This window comes from Sardina pilchardus, chromosome 11, assembly GCF_963854185.1.
Source record: "Sardina pilchardus chromosome 11, fSarPil1.1, whole genome shotgun sequence".
NCBI classification, from domain to species: domain Eukaryota; kingdom Metazoa; phylum Chordata; class Actinopteri; order Clupeiformes; family Clupeidae; genus Sardina; species Sardina pilchardus.
The window spans coordinates 27,316,632-27,343,929 of record NC_085004.1 but is presented as its reverse complement, the minus strand read 5'-3'; the positions used below and the strand labels follow the sequence as shown (position 1 = coordinate 27,343,929).

Sequence of the window (27,298 nt, the reverse complement as noted above, 5' to 3'; positions counted from 1 at the left end):
CATTATCACTAGGTGCGTGACACAAGAGCGCCAGTGTGATTGTGCACATGATCTTTTTAAAATGTCATGTGTACAGTGCCTATATTAAGTAGCCTATTCCCCCTTGGAGATATTCCCCTTTTATTGCTTTTATAAATGGAAGATTGGTCAATTTAGCTCTTTCATACAATAATATATGAAAACACCCCCCTTTGAGAGCAGATTTCTACAAAGCAATGTTAACGGATTGAAAATACATAATGCAAAATAAGTGATTTCATAAATATTCCCCCCCTTCAAGTCAGCATTTAGTACATGCACCTTTGGCCACAATTAAAACATGCGAGTCTGCGTTAATAGGTCTCAATCAGGCTTGCACATCTGCATGCTGCAATTTTACTCCCACATGTCTTGGGCGAACTTTAGTGGCCACTCACCCTTAAAGCTTTGACTGGTGAAGAAGGAACAACTCATTTGGTGCATAATTTCTCCCAGCTCAGCTGCTGAAGCTTTAAGCTTCTTCAGAGTTGTCATAAGTGCCTTGGTGGCCTCTCCCAAATGTATTCCTCTTGAACAGTCACTCAGTTTGTGGTGACGGCCTGCTCTAGGCCACATTTGCCATATTCCTTACATTCCTGGATGATGGATTTCACTGAACTCCATGGGATGTTCAGTGACATGAACATTGTTTCTATCAATAGCCTCTTCTTTCTTTCTTTTCAATCCGTTCTTATCAATACCCTTTTCTCTGAGTTGTTTAGAGTGTTCTTTTATTGTCATGTTGGAATTGTAGCCAGGAATACTGATTGACCAGAGACCGGACTAAACCACACAATGATCCTAAAAATACAGCCCAAAAAAGCCAAGAAATGGTTAACAGAAAACCATATCAACATTGTGGCCCAGCCAGAGTCGAGAAAAAAGTGAGCACAAGGCCAGAGTGATTGCAAATGATCGTTCCTGCTTCAAAGCCCGGATTGCTGCTAAAAAGGGGCCATCTAGAATCATTGTGGAGACATGGAGAGGCTTGCTAGGTATTTTAATAATTATTTTGAGAGCTGTGATGGCAAATAAAGATGTTTCCATTGATTATTTACAAAGGGTATGAATGATTTTGAACACGCCATTTTTCAGTCTGAACAAACATATTTGCCAGGGGTATGAATAATGAATTGAATATGATTGAGAAAGAATTTTGTTCTCGAGTGTATTTTTAATTAAATAGCTTTGTATAAATCTGCTTTCACTGTGACAGTAAAGACTTTTGTTTTGTAAACAATTGTAAAAATGGCAAATCAAATTGACAAATTTCATCTATAAAAGCAATAAAAGGGGAAATATTCAGGGGGTGAATACTTTTTGTGTGTGTGTGTGTGTGTGTGTGTGTGTGTGTGTGTGTGTGTGTGTGTGTGTGTGTGTGTGTGTGTGCGCGACTGTGCGCGTGCGTCTGTCTTTCTTTTAGTGGCATGCAATGTTTCCACATAGGAATATGGCAGCAACAGCCTTCATCTGATCCATTCTAATAATATGTTTACTCCAACAATGCATGTGATCAAAGGTTGAAATGAAACAGTGCAATAAAGGCGGATATTGCCCATATTTCCCACCTACTCCAAAGGGTCAATCAGTCCATCTTCACCACCGGGTCCAGGACAGCCCTGCACTTAATACTTGCAAATCATCTTATTGTTTCATATCTTTTGTTGTTGTGTCAATTACATATCAACACACCCATAAAGGTAACCCCCATAAGTGGTTAGAGCACCAACGTTACCTAAACAAATAAGGCCAAATCAATAAACTGATTAGTCAGGACATTCCACCTGGACCAATTATTGTTGAGAATGTGCCTGAGGCAAGACCCCAGAGACAAACCACTGAACTGTTAATTCAACCCATTTCCAACCAAAAAAGACAAGAAGACTAGCAGCTGTTCTTCTCATCTGTGTAGCTGATTGAGCTATGGATCTAAAAAGACTCAGTAATGCGGTGACTGTGGCCACAAGAGGTAAGTCTATCCAGGCCTCATTTTTTTTATATCAGTGATAGTACTTCCCTCAACTTTGTCCATGGTAAGGAATAGAGTATTAACAATATTTTTTTATTCTCAATGTTAATATGCGGATGTGTTGCCTGCAGAGCTCTGCCATTAAAAATCCCCTCACTTACACTACACAAGTTGTGTGGCGTTGTAGTTATTGTGGCATTAATCAGAGCCTGCATAGTTCCAGTAGAGAGTGTTTTAATTGCTCTGTGCTGCTCATGTACAAATGGGGTATGATAAGCTTGGCTGAAATAATGAGAACATTTAATGAATACACAAGCATAATTCCTAAAGCCCCTTATAAGCACAGTCAACGTGTTCTTTTCTTTACCGCTTTGGCAATTAAAATTCAAAATGAATTTTCTTAATGTGAATAGTTTCAGACTGGGGCATTGCTATAGATGTGCTTCTCTCAGTGTCAGGTGGATTGTTGTAGAATATCAAAGTGTGCAGGTAGGCTGTGGTGTTGCCCTTTGGTTTTGTGTTCTTATGCCACGTCTGAGTAGGAATACTGAGTGAGTCTGCAGGGGTCTGTGGCTATGCCCCTCTGGGTTCTCTTTGCAAGCAATGAAGCTTGTCTCTCCCAAATGAACTACCCAGTAGGTGCTTTCTAAATATATGAAAAAGATCCATCACACACAAGCTAGAATCATTTGAGGGGAAAACGTGATTTTTGCATCGCTTTACAACGGTTCAGTTGAGACACATTTACACATGCCTAGATACACATTTCACTTTAGAGTACATGAGTGCATTGTGACTTTTACATTTACTTTCTTGACAGACACTATGGTGCAATGTGATTCAGTGTGGAAGAGAATAATCTGTTCAAAAATATGGCTTATCAAGGAGCCACTTTCAACATTTTGTTGTTTTCAAGACAGGCCCTGTTAAAGGAACTGCAGTAACATATATCATCAGATTGATTCAAAATGTTTTGTATGCCAATTTCATGATTTGAGAGCTGAGGAAGAGCCAAGTCAAGTCAAGGATTACCCTAGCACTAACCCCAACCCAGGGGATTTGACAACAATGGTTATACAGCTCTGATTCAGTTTAACTGAGGATAGTCGTCAACACTAATATGTCGGTTCAGTTGGCCATGCCAAAATTCATCCTGCGGGTCTATTTGAGTGCTGGTCGATACTGCACGAGAACTGCACGAGTGTTACAAATGCGTACCCTTCCAGCTACAGGTCCAAATGCTTTTTACGGGACAATAGAACAGTTCACATGAACGTGTTCATCACTTGCATGTCATTCTTTTTTCCTCCCCGTAGGCCTCGGCTTTGTGTGATGAAGCAGGTTATAAAATAGACAGTTGTGCACATGTCTGTGTTCTGTCTGTCTGTGTTGTTATTAAAGGGAAAAATGTTTTATTATTTATAATGTCAGAAACCGACGTTATTGTGCTTCTATATTCAGGCACAGCAGCTGTTATGTGGCGCCGAAAGCTGTTTTTGTTTACGCTGTTATATCAGCTTGATGCTGGAGCTATGATTTTTACTATTTTACTTATGACAAAACCCCCTCAAAATCCTCTTCTATCTTATGTTCCTTATTGGAACTTAAATTGCAGAGTTAAGCATGCAATCTTGATGATTGTTTTCATTACTAGTTTCCTTTCCATACATTTACATGTACTTAGCCCTCAAGCATTTTTACCTGATCAAAAGCAACAGATGTAGATTTTTTCCAGCATCAGCAGCATCAGTCTCATAGAATTTGTAGCATACTACTGCCATCTAATGTCTATATTGATGTACCGCAGTAGCAATTCTGCATTTGGAGACTCCACTCTCATTGAATATGATAAACTCGAAATTGTATAAGTTGATTGTTGATAACCCCACTATTCAGCTAATTTCAATGTATAACTACTAAGTCCTTACTCTTCATGGTCACATTATTTTATTAAAATACACAGAAATAATTCTGAAATTTCCCTCTATGGATGAATAAATCATCTTTGATGAGAAAAAAAGCAATGCTCATTATGAAATATTTCTCTCATTTGTAGAAAATTTAGAAACCATAGATAGATAGATAGATAGATAGATAGATAGAAAGAAAGATAGTGAAATTGATTGACTGTGTTGATTGATTGATCAATAGATAGACATGCCTTCAAAACAAGTTTTGAAAGACTACCTTCCAACATTGTTCCTTTTGAAAAGAAAAATGTTACCAAAATAACATATTTCATTAGGTGGGTATTTAGACACAACAAGCAAATGACCTCTGAGCCAATGAGAGTCCCTGAACACTATTCCAATATGGCTGTCAACCATGAGGCATAGCACCAATACCTTGCACCAATTAATAAAGGGGGAACCAATCAGAGAGGAGAATGAGTCATCATATAGGTGAAGAGAAAAACTCCTCTAAGCATATGAATGATTCATGATGCATAATTACTCAGAGCACAGGGGTTTTTGTTTTAATCCATTTATGAATGATGGCAGTGTTCACTGTCCATTTTGCAACAGAAAAAAAACTATATTCCATTAGTAGCTTTTAGATTAAATTGTTATTCCACCAAGCTGCACACGAAGAGAAAAAATTACCTTGCAGAATTACAGGGGGCGTCTTGGCTTGGGCTGATCATTATACACCTTTAAATAGACATGTGTCTCTACAGAGGGAGTCATCCTGTGCTTGTTCAATAAGAAAAATGTAATTGTGTGTAATTGCACATCCAAATGTCCACAAATGCGGTTGTTTAGGGCCGCCCTATTCCTTTTTGGTCAGTGAGAATCAGTGACTGACTGAATGAATTTGCATACAAATATGCAAAGAAAAAATCAGAAGAGACCACCTACATTAAAAGTATCCTTTAAATGTTTTTGGTTGTGCTCCTTGTAGACCTTAGAAGTAACCTAATGTATCCTGTGTCAAGGTGTTGAAATTACAAGAGTCCCGGTTTACAGAAACCAGTGACCTTTACAGCATGTAATGAAACCTTCCCAAATAAGAAACGTAAGGCCTGCCAGTCATTGCTAAGCTCTTTGTATTTAATAACGCTAGGCCGCCGCAACTTTGTGCTAATTGCTTGACTTTCATTTTTCCTGTTAAAGTTTTTTTTAGTTATGATGAAAATGTCACTGTAATCTCTGCACCAATTTAGCACTTATTGTCAGGAGGGAACAGCATCACTACCGGATGCAGCACAGCTTGCTTCCATCGTTGAACAGACAGAAAAACATCCGGACTGTGCTTATGAAGAGGTAATATGTTTTACGCACACGGACTACATCCAAATCAGAATGACCTAAATCCGTTTTTCGCTGAATGTGGAAATTGTTTGAAAATATCTATATTGCTATACGTTACCAAAGTTAACCTAAGTTGCTATAGCCTATGCATTTGATCATGTCACATTCATCTAATTTGCTTTGACACATAAATGAACAGTTAGCCTATGGATAGACACTTGACTTCATTTACCCTTTGTATAGATTGGTTTTCTGTGTCTCATCATCAATACACAAATAGTTTATGGCTGATCAATCTCTCAGGTTTGGGGCTTGGATGTGATTATTAAATAAAACGCAGCAGGCGGCAAGTGGGGGAGATGTTGTGTTCAGTGATCACAGGCAGAGTTGACGGCAAATGCAAGTGACATGATATCCACGTGGTGCAATTAAGGAAATAAGCATGTGTGCACTGTCCACAGTGCAAATAAAAGCTGTGTAGGCAGGGGAACCGGGAGGCAACGAGCAAAGGCACCGCGCTCACAGACCTTTAATTACTTTATGATGACGCACGAAGGGCAACAGAACGCGCCCCTCAGTCCGGGTGGTCGGGTTCCCTCCGTGTTCCATCAGTCCGTCGAGCCCCAGGAGTCTGATGAGAGTCTGGACATTTTTCTTTAAAAAAAAAAAAAAAAAGTGACCAAACAAGGACGAACCCACAATACTGCGACATAGAAAAGCTCTCACTGTTTGCGTGTATGACGTTAAAAATAGAGCAAAAAGGGCAATGCAACGACTAAAAGACAGCTGATTTTGTCGGCGCCGAACGCTGAGTCCTTAGGCCCATGTTATTCTTTCGCCTACATCCAGCTATGCCAGCATACGCAGAGGTCATTCCCAACGACCCGTGTTTAGATTCTGTTTGACAGTCACATATTAGTACTTCCACCGGGTAGAGAATGGGATAGCCTTGAATGTCCACGGTTTTCGTTTGATAACTACATGTCAAGCATCTATTATTTACTAACGAGTGCAATTATGAAAGCAAAAACTGTCACAAGTGAGAAGATAGGTTATGACAGCAGAGATCTGAAGAGGCTTCTGCCTTAGCACGTAAGTGGTCTGCTCCTGCCAACCTGACACAAACAGCGAAGGGGGCAACATTATGTAACAGGAGAGGATGCGCCTCCTAATTTTGTTTCATGCATTGCTCAGGCTTGCAATCCACTGGAAAGTTTCCAAGAGTTTCTATAAAGTCCTTTAGTAAAGTGCTCAAATCACAATAAGTATCACTGTAATGTAATGCGCATTTATGATCAGAACAATTGATTTAATTCACTCAAACATCAGACTGGTTCTTCTAATATGAGCCGAAATGAGAAGACTAGTCCTCCTGACAAATAACTGATGAGATTTCATGTGAATTTCATGTGATCTGTTTCATGTGAATTCAGCAGTGTTAAGACTGTCTTGATTCCTTGGAGTGGAATGTCATTGTGAAAGAATGAGATGGAGGTCAAACCACCTCCCGCCACATCCACATGTCATACTTTACACTGTCTGGGTCTCCCTCAGTCAACCACACAGACAGGCACACACACACACACACACACTCCTCTCTGTGTCTCTCTGGCGCCTGGCGCCACCATTCAGGTCAGGACGAGCCGGCGTGAGTGTGACAGCGAGAGGATAAACGGCTGCTCATTTGGTGCCTTTCACGGAGGCCACGGCGGCGTGACACTGAGCGCTGAGCGGCACACCTGGGCTGCTCTGTCCACCCACGCCTCCCCGGGAGCGCTAATGGCCCTTTCAAACGGGCCTCCTGCCACACTCTCCACTGTGCCGCGTGTGTGTAGGTGTGTGGCCGGCCGAAAGCACACCGAGAACGATTGATCCACGCACTTATCTCAGCGCCTCACGCCCACAGAGGTCAATGGCGGTGGAGGTATATATCCATATCATCGAGCCGCATCACAGACCCTCACCCCACTGATCTGTGCGCGAATATAAAGTCATGCCCTTCGGTGTCTGACGTAATCCATGTCAGAGCATTAATAAACACAGAATTGTCTTGTCATTATGTGTTCAGGAGGGACAAGTCAAGACCTTTTTAATGTGATGACCCCCCTTCATAACGGTTCCATCAGCCATGATTTAAGTGTCCGTTTCTATCAGAGGTGTGAGGAGGTCCGAGAGACTGAGCCGTCATCCACGTCCCCTGCGGACAATACCATCACTGACACCAGGGCAGAGAATTGTATCATGTTTCCTAATGGGTAATCTCTGTGGGCAGTGCTGTATGATATCATATCAGAGTCTGGAAATATCCAGCTCTTTCTATCAGTCAGTGAACAAATGGGTATTTGAGCTTCTCTCAGCTCTCTGATTCAAACCTCCATGGACCTCTTTCATAAAAGAAGAAACTTATTCAAGTCCTCCTCTCCTACTTTAACAAGTTATGAAACCTGTCAGAAGTGGGAAGACCTTGTCTAATTTCAAAGGATCTCCCACGCAGACAAAATGTTTTCTTTCATCAACAAAAGACACTATCAGATGTGTGAGAGAAATGTCAAATGAGAATGTATGTAGGGGTATGATCTGTGGTTCTGCCTGTATTCTGACTTGTAATCTGACAGATGTTATAGATGTTGTTCAGGATATTTCTGTCATCTCAACTGCCTCAAAGTTACAGTACTTTGTGAAACAAACTTTTCCAAAGTCAAAGGTATGAACTAAATAATATGGATAAAAGTAACAGTAATATCTCAAAGGTCTTGAAAAGGGTGACACTCAACTTAATTATCTAACAAGGAATTCAATTTCAGCAGTAAGTGCATGTGTGTGTTTCTGTGTGAGGGATGATGGCATAACCAAAAGAAAAGAAGAAATCATGCAGTTTCTCATGCAGAACTGATTGCCTTCTCACTATTGTAGTTTCTCAACCTGTACAAGCAGAGAAACAGAGGGAATCGGACACAAAAGACTTACGTCAAGAGAATATTTCTGTCCCTGGTGGCGATGACCTTGTCTGACTTTGCTGGAGAGCGCCCCAGAGAGGGCAGGGATGCCACCTGACCTATCTAAGCTCTGAACCCTGATGTTGTGACCATAGGTACCTTCTGCTAATGAGACGCTAGTGTGTCTGCGTGAGTGTGTGCGCGCGGGCGTGCGTGCGTATTGGCACACACATTTGTTGTGCCACCCGTGTAATTAAAAACCAGTGCCACCATTCTATTTTGTGACTAATGATCCTCCTTTCTTTCTGTCTTCCAATATTTCCTCCTATCTCTCTCTATTATTCATCTTCATCCCCTCCTCTGTTTTTTTCCATCCTAAAACCCTTTCACTGTTGATGTCTTGTCTTGTGTTGTGTCATAGAAGAGAATGGGTTTCACAGGTAGACCAGACAACATAACTGAGAGGAGCAATAATGTTGAATAGATTAGGAAAGTAATATACCGTATGTAACAGTTGCTTTAACAGGTCTCCCTCTTCAACCTGCAGTGCTAATGAAGTGCTATTTAGGGTTATCACACACTTTACCAATGTACCATGTACAGCAGATCTGATACATTGAAATTATTATACGTTTTAATTCAGGTGAAGTAGAATGGCACTCTCAACACCTCATGTCCAGTGTGTACTTGCTCCAGTTCCCTCCACATTAAGAAATGTGATCCGGTATTAGAGTCAAATACCTCATCCTTCAATGGCCTGGTGTGGAATGGTATTAGTCTGGTTGACCAGACATCTTCTCTGCATTTTTATGTCTTGTGGTGCGTCAGCATCTAAAGACAGCATCGCTCTTTCTACATTTTCTCTATTAGAAGGAACAAACATGTAAATAGCTCCGGAAGTGAAACGTTTAATCACCCTCCTACATGAAATCAATGGCAACACAAGGGCCTGTCAGGTTAGATAATTGGACTGCTCTGGAGACATCCTGAAGGTGGAGACTAGGAAAGAGGGGTGGGTGCACAAAAAAAAGGAAGATTGGGAAGAAGAAAAGAACAGAGGAGAGATAGAAAAAAAGAGCAATAGAAAGAATGAGAGAGAGAGAGAGAGAGAGAGAGTGTGACTGTTGCACTCCCGAGCACACGAAGGCAAACACAGGATCTTGTTACGGAGCTGGAGCTGGGAGGAGGATGGAAGGCATGAAATGAAGGCAGGATATAATGATGAGTGAAGCTCTCCCACTCAACACAGCTGTCTTTCATTTGGGAATACATTTCAAAGCACAGACCACCCCCTCATTCTGTAGCCCTCATGTACACAGACACACACATACATAACACACACACACACACACACACACACACACACACAGAGAGAGAGAGAGAGAGAGAGACACACACACACACACACGCGCGCGCGTACAGACAGACAGACTTGTCACACACACACACACACACACACACACACACACCAACAGACAGACAGACAGACAGAGAGAGACAGACAGACAGGCACACACACACGCACACACACACACACACACACACACACACACACACACTCTATATCCCTATACATTTTAGAAAATGCTGACTTATTTTCCAAAAATAAATAAATAAAATAACATATTTTTCTTCAACTTTAATGTGGTTTCAATGGCAAGGTCAGAGGAATAAATATGCTTTCAGTATTTGCAGCATTGCACCAGGCAAACACAATTAACTTAATTAAGTGCAGATATTCATTTGAAAAGCTATTCCTCCAGTTAAGGTTGACATGCAAATGGTTATAAGATAAGAGCTTTATCTCACTAAAAAGATTTCAATGTAGGCCTATACTGTTTTGGACACTGAATTGTTGTACAACTACAAAAGATCTCCACTTCTGCTCTTGTGCCATGCATATCAAGCAGCAGAGCTGATTCTTTGAGGAGAGCCTTTGAAGAAATGCATCAGCATCATATATTAGGACTTTCATTATTAATTCAGCAATGTAGTTAGAATTTAGTTTGCGCTGATGTAACTCTGGAGATGCTGTTTTGAGTTGGAATTCTATCATCAAGTCACACTGAGGTTTTGACACTCTTCTAAAATTCAGGTGAAGGAATATTGTTCCTCTCCAAGTTATAAGTCCAATGTTATACATGTCAAGAAATAACAGTGGTTACTTAATTCAAATAGCTTCTCCTATCAGGACTATTGGATTTGGACTCATGGCATCATGGACCAGTGGTTAATAATTAGTGGACTTCCCTTTTAGCCCCGAGTAGGGGTTTGTGATTCATCTAAATGAAGGCTATCCCTGGAATGATCATGGAGACATCCCAGTGGGAATTCCTTTTTTTCTGCCTCTTCTCTCCTCACATTCCCAGTGGACCACCACAGTTCGTCATCCCCCCCCCCCCTTCCCCCCAACCCCAGGATAGTCGAAAGATGAGTTGACACCTCATTTGGTGACCAGTCATTAAGGTCCACAGCTCTGTCGCTATGTTAATGTCATGTTGATTTACGCACACACATGTGGGATGATCAGTTAGCTCGACCTTAAGGGGATGAATGACCACAAGGCAAGCCATGGAGAAACATAGCTAATGAACATACATAGTGTAGTGTGTTGTGTGCTGAAAACAATGGGGGGAAGAAGACAAAGTTCGCCTGGACTCCCTGGCTCAGTAATTGGAGTGAGCCATGAGTCATCCTGCCCACGGTGCAGTGCATGATGGGTAGAGTCTCCTCCCTAAGCTTTCTCCTGCCAACCGGAGACGCACATCTGAGATCCACAATGAGGTGATCAAAGCTGTACTTAACAAAGTTCAAGATTGCCAGCTGCACACTGTTTTAAAGAAGGCGTGCTAAAATGTGAAATAATGAAGGGAATGCAAACAACTGCGGGAGAACAATGTTTTTCAAGGAGAGAAAGACATAAAACGGAGGGAAAAAGGCACATCTAAATATTTCTGCAGGAGGGGAGTAAGGATGAAAACGTTGGATGAAAACGGCTGCTTGCTTGGGTACCCTGGAGGCTCCAGTGTGGTTGCTTTTTTCAGTTACTGTCCTAACCTCTTGGCCTGACTGACTCTGTAATATTTACAGACATAATGCAGTTGAACAGAGACCTTACTGAAACACCCACTGATGAGAGCTTTTAAAAGTCAGAACACAAAAAAGAAACAAGCCTGATCTCTTGTTCTTGTAGTTATACTGTTCTTATCATTTATTCTAAAGAGCCAATTCATGCATATTCTATTTGACAGATATTGTTTTTCAAAACCTTTGTTTTTACTTGAATGAAAGGAATGAAAGATAAATGTCATGTCTATGGAATATTGTAGCTATGGCGAAACTTGTTTCTAATACCAGGGAATATCAAATAATCCAATGATCATATCACTATATCCAATCTGAAAGTCTGTAATTAATCTGTAACCCTCTGATTACCTTAAATCTTCTTAAGATTTGTAGAATGTTTTTTCATTCAGATAATATACAGACTATTTGGATGTTGCACTGTGTGTACAGTATGCATTCTTTAAGATGATACATGTTATCCAGGCAAGTTCATTTGCAATTAAAGTAAAGCGCATTAAAAAACAAAGCAACTAACACCAACATTGAAAACAGGATGACAGGGAATAAGCCTCCCCTTAAACTCTATAATCGACCACAGCAACGTTTGAAGCATATGGTTTATGTTCAAAACAGGGTGTCAGTTGGCATTTGAGTCGCAAATGACTAGATACCCCTGAAATTGGAAATGCAATATGCACACTATTTTTTCGCGCAATTGGTAAGCGTACGGTATGCCATTCTTTGAATAGAAAAGTTGCTTTCAGAAGATGCAACCATGGCTTGTCACTACAATGTTGTCACTCTGCTGAATTCTTGGGATTCCTGAGATGCTCCGTTGTATTCCAGGAAAAGCTAAACGTGTAACATTAAATATTAAAAAGTACATGCTCTCCTCCTTTTCATTCTGAAAAATGTCATATGTAGCCTAATTTATATTTGGACTTGGCAGAAGACAGCTCCTTAACGTCTGTATTCTGGAAAACGTCTTCAACAATCTGCTGAGGGATAACAGAAAGTTTTAGCCCCTACGGGATTTGACGCATTTACTTAAATAAGAGCAGTCCAGCAACTTTACGCAATGACTCATCCACGCGTTTCTTACGCACGAGGAGAATCAATGGGTAAGGTGGAGCGAGGGAAGTTAAGACAGGGCAGACAGAGAGATGAGCACATAAAAGTGGGAAGGGCAGCGGAGAGGCTCGACTAAAGTGATATCCTTGAGACAGGGACACAGTCTCAAGCCGAGCGCCTTTATTTCTTTGCGCCGAGAAGAACCATGGAGAGCTCCAAACTGTGGACGCGGGCGATGGCCTGCGCAGTGCTGCTGTCTATAGTCGCGGGTGCTGAAACAAACGAATCTGATATGGATTTGGACCTGGATACGCGAGCCATCAGGGACTTCTATCCCAAAGATCCAAACCTGACGAACGAAAAACAGCTTGTAAGTTCTTACGCGATGTTGGTGATTATGTAAAGGCTGTAAAAACAAGCAGCTGGGTGATCACCATGTTAATCTCTGTGCATAACTTCCACAGCTCGGAGCTCTCCACGACGTTCTGGAAAAGCTACAGGCAAAACGGATGCCACTTTGGGAGAAGAAGTTTGGAAGAGTTCCAACGGTATGTAAATCAACATGGTGTATGCACATTCTGCAAGACAAAGTTTTAAGGCGTAATGCTACATACCTTTTAACTCGCTGTACGTTCTGAAATATTAGTTGAGGAATTAGTCAGATCATTTTTGGGGCAATCTGTGATTTAAGTGCATTTATTTTTTTAGAAGAAAGTTTTAAATATGAGAGCGTGTTGTATTAATGTATATCATTTCAACAGTGTGACGTCGGCGAACAGTGCGCCATCAGAAAAGGAGCAAGAATCGGCAAACTGTGCGACTGCCCGAGGGGGGCGTTTTGTAACTTTTTCTTGTTGAAGTGTTTGTGAAGTGTCCTCTGTTTCAATGCCACAGTGTCAAATAGTTGATGTCTATAAACACATGCCACTTATTGTACAATTTCTATGACTGACTTGATGATAGCCTACTCTAAGTGCCACCACAAAGACACGTCTCCATAAATACTGATGAACAGTAGCCTATGGCTCAAGGACGCCCATTTTGGATGCTTCGGCTGGATGTTTATGTGAACGGATATTATATATTCAATTAAACTGTGTCATTATTCGTTTTGTAAAGCAGTCTGCGTGGTCACTGTTTTGGTGGATTTATTTGCATTTATACGGTTCATGACATGTGCGTTATAATACCAGATAGAATTAGTCTGTCTATCACCATACTAAACTCAGGCAGGGCTCACCTAGGATAGAATAATGAGGGAACTACATCTGCATCGAAAGGATAGGCTATTTATGTATATTTCTTTCTATTGAGTTGCAAATGGATTGGTGTAAACTACAGTTAAGGGGAAACAACCAAGGGTATGGGTATTATGAAATGTAAAGTTTGTAATTGTAATATTGATTTTAATTCAAGTCATCGTGGTGACGTATTCTTTAGGCTTCAAAGATTTTAATAACATTAGATAGATAGATAGATAGATAGATAGATAGATAGATAGATAGATAGATAGATACTTTATTGATCCCCAAGGGGAAATTCAAATTTGGGGTAATAATGGATGATGGAGAAATAAACAAAACAGTATATCTCATCGGCTCAAGGCGTTATCTGTGTCCATAAGATAATTTGGTGTTGTGTGAGTGTATGTCAGTTAGAATAAAGGCTGAGTGCATAAAATCAATCTTTCACCTGCCATTCAACTCCTCTTAATCTCGCCACCCGTAAATCGTCATCCTTTCATCTATTCTTGTTCTGGTTGCTGCCCTATCCTGCAACCCGTTGGTCTGAGCTGTCGGACAGATCCTCCCGCGTCTGACAGATCCTTTTTGTCGTCAATAATAATCAGTGGGAGTGATGTGTCACGCTGCGGGCAGCAACAGCTTCAGAGGCAGGGCAAGCACCCTACGCGACTTCAATTTGCCCCGTGCCCAGGTGGGCCAGGGGAGATGGCCATATTTAGAGTGCGGCGCTGATTCAGGCAGAAGGACGAACACCCAAATCTCTCCAACTGTCAGTCAACAGTGGCACCCGCATTGGTCTTTTCAGTCTTCGTTAAACTCACACCGGTCCCTGTCAGAGTTTCACCCATGGGCATGATGAGAAAGCGACTGGTGGATAAACTGGGACACGTTTTACAAAGCAGCAGTTACTGTCTGCTGTGAAGTAAAAACACAGAGCATATTTACGCATGACTTTGCGCAGAGGCTCGGGGATCATGCTCAATATTTGGAGGCTATTTCTCCTATCTGCGCTTCACTGTTGATGGCTACAATATACGGTCAATATAGAGATGTAAAGCTTGTGTCTTTTAAAATGCCAGAGAGAGGTTAAGCTGACAGACTTCAGTGTCGGGGCAAACGAGGGCCTTTGTGCTAAACAAACAAATGTCACAATGGCCACAGATAGCTTGATAGTGTTTTTTGGAGCAGAGAAAATCACGATGTAATTTCGCAAACAATCAACCCCCTCTGCCTTTCTTGTAAATAATCACCTCACTCCACAGTGATGGTCCTGCCTGGTGAAGACTCATGCACATTTACACCTCACAAAGGAATTCTTTCAGTCACGCTGCAGTAAACAAGATTGCGACTTCATTTTTATACAATTTTATTTACAAGTATTCAGAATGACAGAGTGAATACAAACAAACGCCATGGGCAATCCGGCCACTCTCTAATGAAAGGAACAAGAAAACTCATAACACAGCAGAGCTCTCCTTTCAGTACACCTCAGCTGAACTCAGACGCATCTCTTTTCTTTTAACACACAACAATCCAACTGTATCACCGAACACAGCAAATTAAAAGTGGTTTTATCTGAACTTCTCAAGCTTTAAACTTTCCTGTGGAAACAACAGGGGTCATTGATTCGCCAAGGGCCACAACTTTCAATATTAGTATAGAGAAAACCAAAGACTGTCTTCAGAGAGTGATCAAACAGATGGCACAGACAGACATTTGGAAAATCAGAAAAGGACAAATGTGGAATGACAATTAGAGGGGACACAATATATATATCCCCCTAACTCTCCTTGAAACCAGACAGCAAACCCCTAGAATGCACTAACATAACATAAACGTACCCATTCAAAGCCCCAAGGCACAATTCCAAAGCAATCATTACAATCAAAACAATATAAAATATCATCCATTAAGGGATTTTTTGCAACCATGGTAACTTTTATCATAACCTAATAAACCAAACTTTTAACGAGCTCACTTCAAAGCCTTCATTTAACCATTTCTTTACAGATATTCTTCATAATTCAGTCTGGCATCACTTGCAAAAGCAAAGCGGGTGTACATCAACTCCACATTTCTCCTTCATAGACAGAAATAGATTTACAACTGCACTGGACAAACGTCCTTTGCCAAATCTGTGACAAGACCAAAGAAAGCCATTGCTATTGATCATCATTCAAAATGGACCTGGACCAAAAAAAAAAAAAAAAAAAATAGAGGGAGAGAAGAATGTCCTACGTCTCTGTACACCTGGTTGCATGGATCAGCTTTCATAGAACAACGATCTGATATGGGCACTGACATGAGGTAAGGAAGGTGACAACACCATATAAAGGGCTTCCTGTGCCGAGCTTCTCTACATGCAGTGCTACGACGTCTGAACGGAAAAGTCTGAATTCCCTGACCTATAATAGCAGACACAGATCGCCAGTCACAAGTGCAAAAAGTTAAAACACGATTCACAAAATCATGTCATCACTAAATCATAAATACATTTCAATTTGGAGGAAAAATATGTAATTACAAAATAATGATTTAATGCAAATGGCAAAAGAACAGAAATTTTGGAGTTAATAACACGGTAGATTAGACTGAAGATTATACAGTGATGAATGACACACTCACTACGAGGTTTACTGAGTGAGTCTCAATGAGACAAGAACCTCATGTAGCATTACGCACATTTTTGAGGGTTTTTTTCTTTTTCTTTTTTAAAACAGGAGTCCCGCGCTTTTGCTAGGAGCAGCTCTGCTCTGGCTGAAAAGGGTAGCTGAGGGCGGGAGGGAACGTGGAGCTCCGCGTCTGGTCGTCCACCAGGACCACGTCCTCCACGTCCCGGCCTTGGAAGCGCCGCCGGCCGATCCTCACGATCACCTTCCTGCCCTGGAAGGCCTTGAGGGCCTCCTTGGAGGCCATGGCGCGGGCGGCTGCCTCGTCGCGCCCGTAGCCCGTGCCCAGGTAGACCGTCTGGCAGCGCAGCTCGCACACCTGGCCCTCGCGCTGGGCGCGCGCCGTCGGCAGGTCGGGGATGTCCTTGAGCGGCACGAACACGCAGCTCAGGCTGGCCTTGGCCGTCTCCACGCAGCTGCGCAGCACCTCGTGGTGGTCGAGGTTGGGTCCGCCGAAGCCGCCCTCCGACACCAGCTTCCAGGCCACGGCCTTGTAGAGGCGGTTGAAGAAGGGCTGGTGGGTGGCCGGGGCGTCGGCCGAAGGGCCCCATTTGGTAGAGCTGGTTTTGGATCTCTTCCCACCGCCGTCTGAATTTCCATCTGCACAATCACAAAGCAACGATATCTGTACGCGTGGAGGTACTCTCCTTGCTTGTGCATATTTTAATGAGGTAGTCTCTACAACATGAATCACATGTGCATGTACAGTCATGGCTGAAAGTGTTGGCACCCCATGCTAAAGTAGACTAAAAAGAGGAATATAAAATCATCTTTTGGACCTTAATGCATTAAGTAATAAAATTAGGATATATCCAACCTTTAAGGACACCAATTTTCTTTGTGAATGAATAATGTATCATAAATAAATAAATGATCCTCTTTAAAATACTGGGGTCATAAGTGTTGGCACCCCTATGTTAACCCTATGTGCTCAATTCCCACAGAGGCAGGCAGATTTTTATTTTTAAAGGCCAATTATTTCATGGATCCAGGACACTATGCATCCTGATAAACTTAAGTTCCCTTGGTCTTTAGAACTAAAATTGGCCCACATCATTACACACCCTTCACCATACCTAGAGATAGGCATGGTGTTTTGTTCAGTTTTGTTCAGTTAGCCTATTAGCCTGTTTGATGCTCATTGACCTCAATGCAAATCAAACCAGCTAATAGGCTAACAGAACAAAACTGCGTCCTTAAAGGTTGGATTTTTCCTCATGTTTATACTTAAGCCATTAAAATCAATTTTCAAAAAATGATTTTATATTCCTCTTTTTAGTCAACTTTAGCATGCCAGGGTGCCAACACATTCAGCCATGACTGTATGTACGTAATTATGTGTGTGTGTGTGTGTGTGTGTGTGTGTGTGTGTGTGTGTGTGTTGGGGGGGAGGGGTCAGGAGTGAGTGACTGGATGACAGCTCTCGCCCTCTCCCATTTTCTGAGCCACCCTGAGGAAGCTGATGTCACTAGCTGAATTTAATCACTTGACTATGACTCATGCTACCAGAAATCTTCTAAAAAAAAAACCACACAAACACCCTCAGCTTCTGTATGAAATTGCAGGCTTTGGTGAACAGGCCCCAAAACAATTTTGCATTCTCCGTCCCCCGTGAATGAAATTGCAGAGAATAGCAGCCTTACAAACGGAATTCCGGGGGACAATATATTGCTCCATTATGAATGACGGATATTTGTAGGTTGTTTCTATCAACAAGCCAACGGTTTATCAAATGTGCTTTATTAACCATGGGACCAGCAAGCACTGCATAAACAAAGACAAATAGAGCAAAGTGGATTCTCAAATAAAGTTGAAAAATGAGGCTAAATCATCCTGCTTACTCCAGAGAGTATCAAAGGTGTGTGTGTGTGTGTGTGTGTGTGTGTGTGTGTGTGTGTGTGTGTGTGTTGTGTAGGCGGCAGGGTCTTACCAAAGAGACCAGGTCTTTTCCCTTTGCCCATGATCTCATCCCTCGTCTTCCACACAGGGGCGTCTTGCACCTTCACTCCCTCTCCCATCTCTTTGATCTTGTCCATCACTGGCTGGGGATAGCTGCAGAGATTACTCAGATTACATTTCACATTCCCACAACAGGCAACATTGATATATCAGAGATAATCAGTGGCGACACAACTGGCAACCCTATATGTTTGAGGATCGGTGGATCAAAACTACTCTGGCAACAATTTCCAATCCAAACTGCATGGACAGAAATTACGTCTATCGTTTCTGACATCTTTTTTGAGACCACCATTGCTGTTGACTTAAAAACATTTTCATTTCAGCGTATGTTGTGCTACTATGATTGCATGCAGAGATGAAGAATGTGTGCCTGGGAACACTGATTTGAATTGCAAAACAGTGACGGAGACGAATGTGCAACATTAACAGCTATCAGCGTGAGAGCAGAACATTTTGATACTCTAGGGTTGGTGCGACGAACTTTTGGTACACAGGCTGTCGACAGTGATGTAAAACAGAAACACAGACAAGAAGCAGACATCAGGCATGATACGCTTTCTTACAAAAAGTTTGGCCTGATGAAGCTTGGTGGGCAGCCGTGGTGTACTGGTTAGCGCATCGGGCTTGTAATCGGAGGGTTGCCGGTTCGATCCCCGACCAGTCCACCACGGCTGAAGTGCCCTTGAGCAAGGCACCTAACCCCTCACTGCTCCCCGAGCGCCGCTGGTTGGGCAGGCAGCTCACTGCTCTGGGTTGTGTGATTCACCTCACTGTGTGTTCACTGTGTGCTGTGTGTTCACTAATTCGGTTAAATTGGGTTAAATGCAGAGAACTGAATTTCCCTCACAGGATCAAAAAAGTATACATTCTATTCTATTTCTTTTTGCTTAATTCATCAGTTATTTTCTATTCAATCACAAGTAATTCCACATGTATCAGCAAGTAAAGCCAAAATATAACCATTGATTATGAAATCAATAATTTCATGACCACATGTGTTTAACGATAACAACACCCATTAAGTTGACAAAAAAATGTCATTTCAATAACCATCTCCAACATGAACACATAATAATGACTATAATAATCCACAACAGTGTGACAAGAGCAATGGACAGCTGGACTCACCGACAACCCAGGAACACATGGTTGGCCCATACCATGGAGAGAGAGAGTAGCTTGTCAAGACTGGGGCTTGATACCCCTGGCTCAACAGTGGGAAAGGCCTCCAAGTTGCGCAGAATGAACTCCCTCCTGGCATTCCACTGTTTGTTGGTCTCGCAGTACCCTCTGAGTGACTCTAGCCATGGTGCCAGGTGAGGGTTCTGGCCCAGGTACTCAGAGACAATGTCATCTCCAGGTCCCTCTTCAGCCATCACTGCGATACAGGTTAAATAGAAAGATATAGACCTTCTTCAGACCACCACTTCTAGTATACACCATCAACACCAACAGCAGTAATGCAGCACAAACAACCGAACACATTGTCTGTGGTATGTAGTCTGTAATCAATCATGTTGCACATAACTAATGTGTAGGATTAGGATAGGCCTTGACTTTGGGTTGTTGCAATGCTTTTTATGACCTTTAGGACTAATATGGACACATTGGGAAGTATTCATCAGCGCGCTGGGGCTTCGTTAGTAGCATCCGCTTCCGTGCATTTTCACAAACTGGTTGGCAACACAAGCTAGTCATGACACCAAGCTAGCTAATAATCAAAACTTCCTGCATATGTTGCTAAGGTAATGAACAATGGCGTGTCTATTCTGTCCTGACTGCAAGCTAAGGGCTAATTATGCTTCTTTGGTACTTAAGTTTTCAACTTATCATACCCTGGACAGAAACCAGTACGACCAACATTGTGCTTTTCAGATGGTTAAAATTCTCCTGACACAGTACTAAATCGAGTAAAGGTGTGTTACTCAAGTAATTGGCCTGTTACTAGCCAGCTTACAACGTTAGCGTAAGCTGAAGCTAGCTACATTAGCATGCATGAAGCACGACTCAAGTTTACATTGCGCTCAAACAGACGATAAAAACTTGCCCATCACCATTGAATAATACTCTAGAAACACACTTGGTCATCTTAATAGCTTTACTGACCTCTCAATGTCGTCTTATCTCACTCAACAAAAGCATTGCTGACGCTTCCATAACAATAAAGCAGCTACAGGGGTAGCAGCTGACGACTTCCCTGAGGACCCAGACTCCAACTCCCGACAACGACAACGAAGCGCGTTTGCGTCATCAGACTGCGGCGGCAGATTCGGCGGTGTTTACAGTTTTGAATGACATGTCTGCATCCCAGTCTAATTTATGAGATATTCTTAATCATTTGAAAAATGATACACGAACTTTTGCTGGCATTAAGTGGGTATCCTGGAACAATATTCACATGGAATAAAAGGACAGGTTTGCAGGTAAAGTGTGCTTCCAGTACCACCAGAGATCTCTCATATTAGCCTCTATGATATTAGCTAACGTTAGCTAACGTCGTTACACTTCAGAGTTCATACTCAGCATCAGCAATACCCATACCAACACCAACACTTTCAGTCTCTGTAGAAACGATTGCACCACATCAGTCAGTTCATGTGCCAATGCTGTTGATTTTGTCTGTAGGTGTCTCAAGAGCTACCGTTCCTTCACCCAAGTGAAATAAGTGTGTTGAATCGTCTCTGTAAACTGGGCTCCGATTACGTGCGATTCACGGAGTTCATAGAGCAACATACAGGCCATGTCCATCAGCAGGTAAGATGAACCAAACACCACTTGAAAATATATGAAATATCTACTGATGATGGATACTCTTGAACCAGGTGTTTGACAAATAATGGTTATTCTACGTAGGAGCACCATGCCAGCCAGCCAAACCCAACTGGACTCCATGGAATCTATTTACGGGCTTTTTGTACAGGGCTGGACTCGATGTTGCAACCCTACCGACAAGCACTTCTCGACTTGGAACAAGAGGTGGGATGTCGTGTTTAACACCCATTTAACTTTTCTTGTTACCAAGTAAAATGAGTTAACATTGTATGTCTGAAAACTGAAAGCTCTCTATAATTCATGCTTGATGGAACTTGTCCTTGTCTTGCAGTTTCTTGGTGATCCACACCTTGCAATATCCCATGTGAACTATATGCTGGACCAGGTGAGTCCAGATGAATGGATGCTCCTCATTGACAATACTTGGCAATATACAATGGGCCTTTCTGTCTTTAACTTTTCTTTACCTGTTGACCAGTTTCAGCTACTCTTTCCATCTGTTATGGTTGTTGTGGAGACCATCAAATCTCAGAAGGTGAGTCCACCTGCACTGGATTGCCATTTACATTGCCCTCATCTGTTTGTATTTATACACACTCAAGGCAGAGATCATCAATAGGGTTTAATGGTGCTTTCTGTTTGTGCTAGATCCATGGTTGTCAGATCTTGGAGATGGTGTATAAGCACAGCTGTGGTGGACTTCCTCCTGTGCGCATGGCTTTAGAAAAGTAGGTTGAAACACACTTCTCTCTACATAACTACATAAATGCTAAATTTAAGCATCAACGTAATGATAATACATTCTGAAATGAAATGCTTTTCTAAAGCATTTAATTTCATAATTTATTATTATTACGTTGCATTATGCAACCAAGACTCATTCCTGACTGTTTTTCCAGTCTATTCTTTTAATAATGTAGTTTTGTAAACTGCTTTGAACAAAAGCGTCTGCCAGATACCTAATCTGTGGACTATACCGATAGGATCCTGGCAGTGTGCCACGGGGTGATGTACAAGCAGCTGGCTGCGTGGATGCTGCACGGGCTGCTGCTGGACCAGAGCGAGGAGTTCTTTGTGAAGCAGGGCCCGAGCGCCGGGGGCGCCGCAGGCAACCAGGACGAGGAGGATGAGGACTTGGGCATCGGCGGCCTGAGTGGGAAACAGCTGAGGGAGCTGCAGGACCTGGTGGGTGAGAGAGAGAGAGGAGCATGCACCACTGAGTTGAGAGAGAAGAGAAGGGGTGCTGTGGTTTAAGGGATTAGGCCTCTTTAGGGAAACCCTTAAATGCAGTTTGCAGTTCTAAGTTCAGAGAGGTTGTTGATATTTGAGCGCAACAGTCAGTCAAATTGCACCCTTCACTTCCATGCCTCTGAGGCAGGGTGAGGACAGTGGGGAGGTGAATTAAGGGGAAAATGTGTTGTATTAGACTCAAAGACTCTGCTTTTAAAGGATATGCTGTAACTAGAGTTCCTAGTTGGACACAGTCATCTAGAATCTGTGGGCTCTTTGTCTACTTTTTAAGAATAGCAATATCTGGGTCATAACTGCGGTGTCTACTTGGTCTAGAGCAGAACACACTTTCTATTTATTGTCCGGGAAACCAGTTCATCGGATTTTAGGAATGTTTCACCCAAATTTTATAATTGACTTCTTTTTTTGACGTGCCATGTAGTGTGACTAAAATTGGCTCATGAAACCAAAACATACCCCAGGATCATACAGACACATAACAAAGTCATTTCCATAGCAATTTTGGAAAGCTATCATTTTCTTGGTGTCATACCATATTAAACACTGGTGAATGCCATATTAACTGGTATATTTCATATATTAATGAAGCAGTCTTCAACTCAAGGAGACATATTCTGCTTATTGTTAGTGAGAGCTACACTGTGAAAAACCCTCGAATAAAGCCGTGAGTCAGTCAGTCTAGCCAGAAATTTCAGCACAGACCTCTTCAGTCCTCTCATCTAATCCTCTGTGACCCAGCTCCTATCAAGTTCTCAGTGAAGATCCCTAGCCTCTGATTAGATAAAGGAGAAACTTCAGACAGGAATATTGCTCATTACTGTTACTGTTAAGCTCGGCATGCAAAAGCTTCTTGGGACATGGCACCATTTTAAGAAATGATTTTGAGTACAAATGATACAAATTGACAGTGTAGCTTACTCACTCTTGCATTGGGTTCTGTTTGTCTGCAGAGGTTGATCGAGGAGGAGAACATGCTGGCTCCATCCTTGCAGCAGTTCTCTCTGCGTGTGGAGATGCTCCCGTCTTACATCCCCATCCGCGTGGCAGAGAAGATCCTGTTTGTCGGCGAGTCGGTGCAGATGTTTGAGAAGAACAACCAGAGTCCGTCCAGGGCCGGTGAGATCATTTATTTGATTTATTACTGAATAGGACACTGCAGATTTTAGGGTTGGTTTTTGGTGCTGTTGCAGTTCTCCAGGTGTCAATGAAAATGAGGTGTGTTGCGGGCTGAAGCTTAGACTTTCTAATGAGGAGACACATCACTCAAAGAATCCTCTATAGAAATGGATGGGGTTAGTTCATAACGCCAGCATGGCCGCTGTATACACATATCCCACCCCTTCCTGTATGCCTCCCCATTCACTTGAATAGGAAGATAGCTGCCTGATAACTCCTGAATGGGGGGACTTGCCTTAAAGGACTTCTCAGTGAAACCTTCCCTTAGTCCATTGATTTAAAAGTTCTGTAAGCACGGTTGGGTGACATCACGTTTAAAGTATTATTAAACAAAACTGAGAGCTAGCTCACCTCTCTCTCCCTCCCGTGCAACTGAAACTTTCATGAACCCGCATGTCATCGGTGCTTGGCTGGAACAGTTTGTTATGTTTCATGGTCCAGACTGGACCAGGCTGTTTTTGTTGTGGTTTTTGAAGCCTGTGCTGTCCACAGGGACCGCATTTTACATGCAGCCAGCAGATCGTGAGGAGATTTGCTGTAGAAAATACATTTTCTATCATAGACACAGAGTAAAAAGACTAAGAGAACCTTTAATATCAAGTGTGTTGCATGTTTGGTTTGTGTATACCCTAGTTACATAATTAATGTGTGTGCATGTGTGTGTTTATGTTTGATAGGCTCCATCCTGAAGCATCAGGAGGATATTTTCGCAGCTGACCTCCACAAGCTGAAGCAGCAGCCCCTCTTCAGCCTGGTGGACTTTGAGAACCTCATAGACAGAATTCGCAGCACAGTTGCTGAGGTTTGCACTCTAACCCTACACAACACAAATTAGCCTAGCTGCATATTTCAAAAATCAGTACTGCCACCAGATTTTATAGTCATTGTCTGCTCTGTTGAGTAGAGTTTCACCCACTGTCTGTCCACATCAGTGTTGCTTTTATGAATAATAACTCAAGTCCTCTGTGTTTGCAGCATCTATGGACATTAATGGTGGAAGAATCCGATCTCCTTGGTCAGCTGAAGGTATGGATGGACAGATCAGTGGTATTTTGATTGTGGCATTTTAATGTGCTAGAGTATCAGTTGGTCAGGAAGCAAAACAAGCTCTCTTGTCTCATGTCTCTGCATTCTAGATCATTAAGGACTTTTACCTGCTGGGCCGTGGAGAGCTGTACCAGGTGTTCATCGACCACGCCCAACACATGCTCAAGACTCCGCCCACTGCTGTCACAGAGCACGGTACATGCCCCATCTCATCTCATCACATGTAGTAGGCGATAACATTAGGCGATAACATTAGCCGATAATGAAACCATCCCTAAAAATCCAGCTGCCAGCACTGTCATAACATCTGGACACATTGTTCACATTATTTTTCTTTGTCTACACATTTAACCATCACCACTTTTTCCCCTACCACCATTGGCACACAGTAGTTTTCACTATCTTGCATTATTTACTGTGCCTTGCTGCAACGTTAAGGTAATACTGCATTGCTGTCTTATGCTGGCGTGTACTATTTGAGTGTGATTATGTAATGTCATGTGTTGTGCTGTGTTTTAGATGTGAACATGGCGTTCCAGCAGGCTGCTCATAAGGTGCTGTTGGACGATGACAACCTCCTCCCTCTGCTGCACCTCACCATAGACTACCAGGGCAAGGACAGCAAAGGTGCTGACAAAACGTCCTAACACTTAAAACACCGCATCGGAACGTCGTCTTCTCAAAGTTGCTTTCCCTTGCCTAATGAATTGCGGTGGAGTGTAGTCACTTAGAGATGAAAGCTAACAAGTCTTTATGTAATGGTTCTGACGTGCTTTCATATCTGAAAGCCTAAGGATGTGCGCTCGGTTCTTTCTCTTTGTAAAATCATTGTTGCATCAGGTCATTAGCAGCTAGAATGAAAATGAGGTGTCGGCATCCTTGTAATGAGTTATAGATGGGGAAGTCAAACTCTTTTGACTCAGTGAAAGTTGATATGCCATTAAAGCACACTCACTGGAACTGGACCCAAATCGTGACAGGTGATCAGACAGAAGTGAAGAATTGTCCTGTATTATGTATGATAATGTGCCTCATGCTATATTATATGTGAGTGTTATGTGCCTGGCTAGCGCCTACCACTTCTCAATGAGACGTGGTCTGGCAACCAGACGTTCATTTTCTCGTATTTACGAAAAAATGCCCGGACCCCTTCATTGGGCGCTACGGATGTCTATCAAATACGTCTGTGCATAGCTCATCATCGTCTTGTTTTCCCCCCTGTTCTGTGATTGGTCCCCTATCTAATCAAAAATGAGGGCGGTAGTTTCCATGCTGCCTTAGCAGCGTGAATCAAATCGTGCGCAAGGCAGCATGGGAACACCCAGGCTAAGTGTTATGAGCTTTAATATGTGTCTGTGTCTGTGTCTGTGTCTGTGTCTGTGTCTGTGTCTGTGTCTGTGTCTGTGTCTGTGTCTGTGTCTGTGGCGTGTTCCGTTCCTCTTCAGACACGTCCAGTACGCGTGAGGGGAACACCCCTCCCCAGGAGACGTCCCCGCGGGAGGCCCCCTCTAACGGCTGGGCCGTGCTGGGGCTGGCCTATAAGGTGCAGTGGCCACTACACATCCTCTTCACCCCGGCAGTGCTGGAGAAGTGAGTGCAGCTTAAACGCTTTACCCTAACACACACACACACACACACACACACACACACACACACACACACACACACACACACACACACACACACACACACACACACACACACACACACACACACACACACACACACACACACACACACACACACACACACACACACACACCAGTGGCCACTACACATCCTCTTCACCCCGGCAGTGCTGGAGAAGTGAGTGCAGCTCAAAGGTTTCAACACACACACACACACACACACACACAGCAGTGGCTGTAGCTCGTCTCTTTCTATTCATCTCTTTCTGTTTACCTCGCTTTCCCCTTCCCCTCAACCCTTCTTCATTCCTTCCTTTTTTTCTCCTCTCTCTCCCTCCTCCTTCATCCCTCTCTCTCTCTCTCCTCCTCTCTCAGGTACAATGTGGTGTTCCGGTACCTGTTAAGTGTGCGTCGGGTCCAGTCAGAGCTGCAGCACTGCTGGGCGCTGCAGATGCAGAGGAAACACCTCAAGTCCAACCAGACCGACGCGGTCAAATGGAGGCTCCGCAACCACATGGCGTTCCTGGTGGACAACCTGCAATACTACCTACAGGTGAGCAACCAGCGTCACTCCACAGAGAGTTTAGCCCCCTGGATTAATGCTCAAGGATATGGGTATGGACAGACAAATAGTCATAGGAGTAATCTGTTGCTAGTCAAAGAAAGGAGCGTGCTGAATTCTATTGTGCTATTTCATGTTTGAAGTGGTTAGTGTATGCGAGGACACAAATTGAATTATCCCACGGAGCGAAACTTAATCTCCTCTCCTTTCGCTCCCTGTGTGCCAGGTGGATGTGCTGGAGTCTCAGTTCTCTCAGCTCCTGCAGCAGATCAACTCCACCCGGGACTTTGAGAGCATCCGATTGGCCCACGACCATTTCCTCAGCAACCTCTTGGCCCAGTCCTTCATCCTGCTCAAGCCTGTGAGTCTCTCGCCCACATCCACAGAGGAGATGAGATGGGAGATGGGAGAGGGGAGGGGGGGGCTGCACTAGGTTCTGTTGTCTGGCAGCTTGTTTTCATCTTTGAGAGTATTGATGGATTGTTTTACTCTCATTTGGAGAGACGGGTGCGCACATCCAAAAAAAGTTTAAACAGGTGCCAGACAAATAAACGTGTCAAAGTAAAGGTGATGGTCTGCACACTGTAATGGCTCCTATGCCAGTTCCTACTTTGCCTGACGAAGATCTGTTGATCGAAACGTTGCCTTTTTAAATAAAGAACTATTTTTGTTTTAC

General features: G+C 42.8%; 3 protein-coding genes across 3 annotated transcripts in view; 2 read left to right on the top strand and 1 right to left on the bottom strand.

The window, feature by feature from the left end:
- Positions 1–12,368: 12,368 nt before the first annotated feature.
- On the top strand, positions 12,369–13,423 carry cart3 (cocaine- and amphetamine-regulated transcript 3). Its single transcript, XM_062549228.1, has 3 exons — positions 12,369–12,681; positions 12,776–12,859; positions 13,073–13,423. Exons 1-3 carry the CDS (start codon positions 12,517–12,519, stop codon positions 13,178–13,180), a joined length of 357 nt encoding a protein of 118 aa, XP_062405212.1. The 5' UTR covers positions 12,369–12,516; the 3' UTR covers positions 13,181–13,423.
- A 1,481-nt stretch (positions 13,424–14,904) lies between these two features.
- cdkn2aip (CDKN2A interacting protein) lies at positions 14,905–20,449 on the bottom strand. Its single transcript, XM_062549988.1, has 4 exons — positions 20,293–20,449; positions 19,315–19,564; positions 18,155–18,276; positions 14,905–16,824 (listed from the first exon to the last, which is right to left on the bottom strand). The coding sequence occupies exons 2-4, from the start codon at positions 19,560–19,562 to the stop codon at positions 16,292–16,294; spliced, it is 903 nt and encodes a 300-aa protein (XP_062405972.1). The 5' UTR covers positions 19,563–19,564; positions 20,293–20,449; the 3' UTR covers positions 14,905–16,291.
- Positions 20,398–27,298, top strand: part of tubgcp4 (tubulin gamma complex component 4) — an 8,855-nt gene continuing 1,954 nt past the window's right edge. Inside the window, exons 1-15 of the mRNA XM_062549987.1 lie at positions 20,398–20,609; positions 20,812–20,940; positions 21,040–21,162; positions 21,290–21,343; positions 21,437–21,493; positions 21,607–21,686; positions 21,942–22,143; positions 23,160–23,325; positions 24,063–24,187; positions 24,361–24,411; positions 24,522–24,627; positions 24,952–25,059; positions 25,878–26,022; positions 26,436–26,613; positions 26,849–26,983. Of these exons, the coding sequence (XP_062405971.1) occupies positions 20,532–20,609; positions 20,812–20,940; positions 21,040–21,162; positions 21,290–21,343; positions 21,437–21,493; positions 21,607–21,686; positions 21,942–22,143; positions 23,160–23,325; positions 24,063–24,187; positions 24,361–24,411; positions 24,522–24,627; positions 24,952–25,059; positions 25,878–26,022; positions 26,436–26,613; positions 26,849–26,983 (1,737 nt within the window). The 5' untranslated portion in view covers positions 20,398–20,531. The remainder of the gene's footprint in view (positions 20,610–20,811; positions 20,941–21,039; positions 21,163–21,289; positions 21,344–21,436; positions 21,494–21,606; positions 21,687–21,941; positions 22,144–23,159; positions 23,326–24,062; positions 24,188–24,360; positions 24,412–24,521; positions 24,628–24,951; positions 25,060–25,877; positions 26,023–26,435; positions 26,614–26,848; positions 26,984–27,298) is intronic.

Bases quoted from the DNA above. Each gene is read 5' to 3' on its own strand.
- cart3 (XM_062549228.1), top strand. From the start codon at position 12,517: ATGGAGAGCTCCAAACTGTGGACGCGGGCGATGGCCTGCGCAGTGCTG. The intron at 12,682-12,775 runs GTAAGTTCTTAC...TAACTTCCACAG, and splicing joins TGACGAACGAAAAACAGCTT to CTCGGAGCTCTCCACGACGT. The intron at 12,860-13,072 runs GTATGTAAATCA...TCATTTCAACAG, and splicing joins AGTTTGGAAGAGTTCCAACG to TGTGACGTCGGCGAACAGTG.
- cdkn2aip (XM_062549988.1), bottom strand. From the start codon at position 19,562: ATGGCTGAAGAGGGACCTGGAGATGACATTGTCTCTGAGTACCTGGGC. The intron at 18,277-19,314 runs GTGAGTCCAGCT...TAATCTCTGCAG, and splicing joins CATGTGTTCCTGGGTTGTCG to CTATCCCCAGCCAGTGATGG. The intron at 16,825-18,154 runs GTAAGACCCTGC...GTGATTGTGCAG, and splicing joins GAAAAGACCTGGTCTCTTTG to ATGGAAATTCAGACGGCGGT.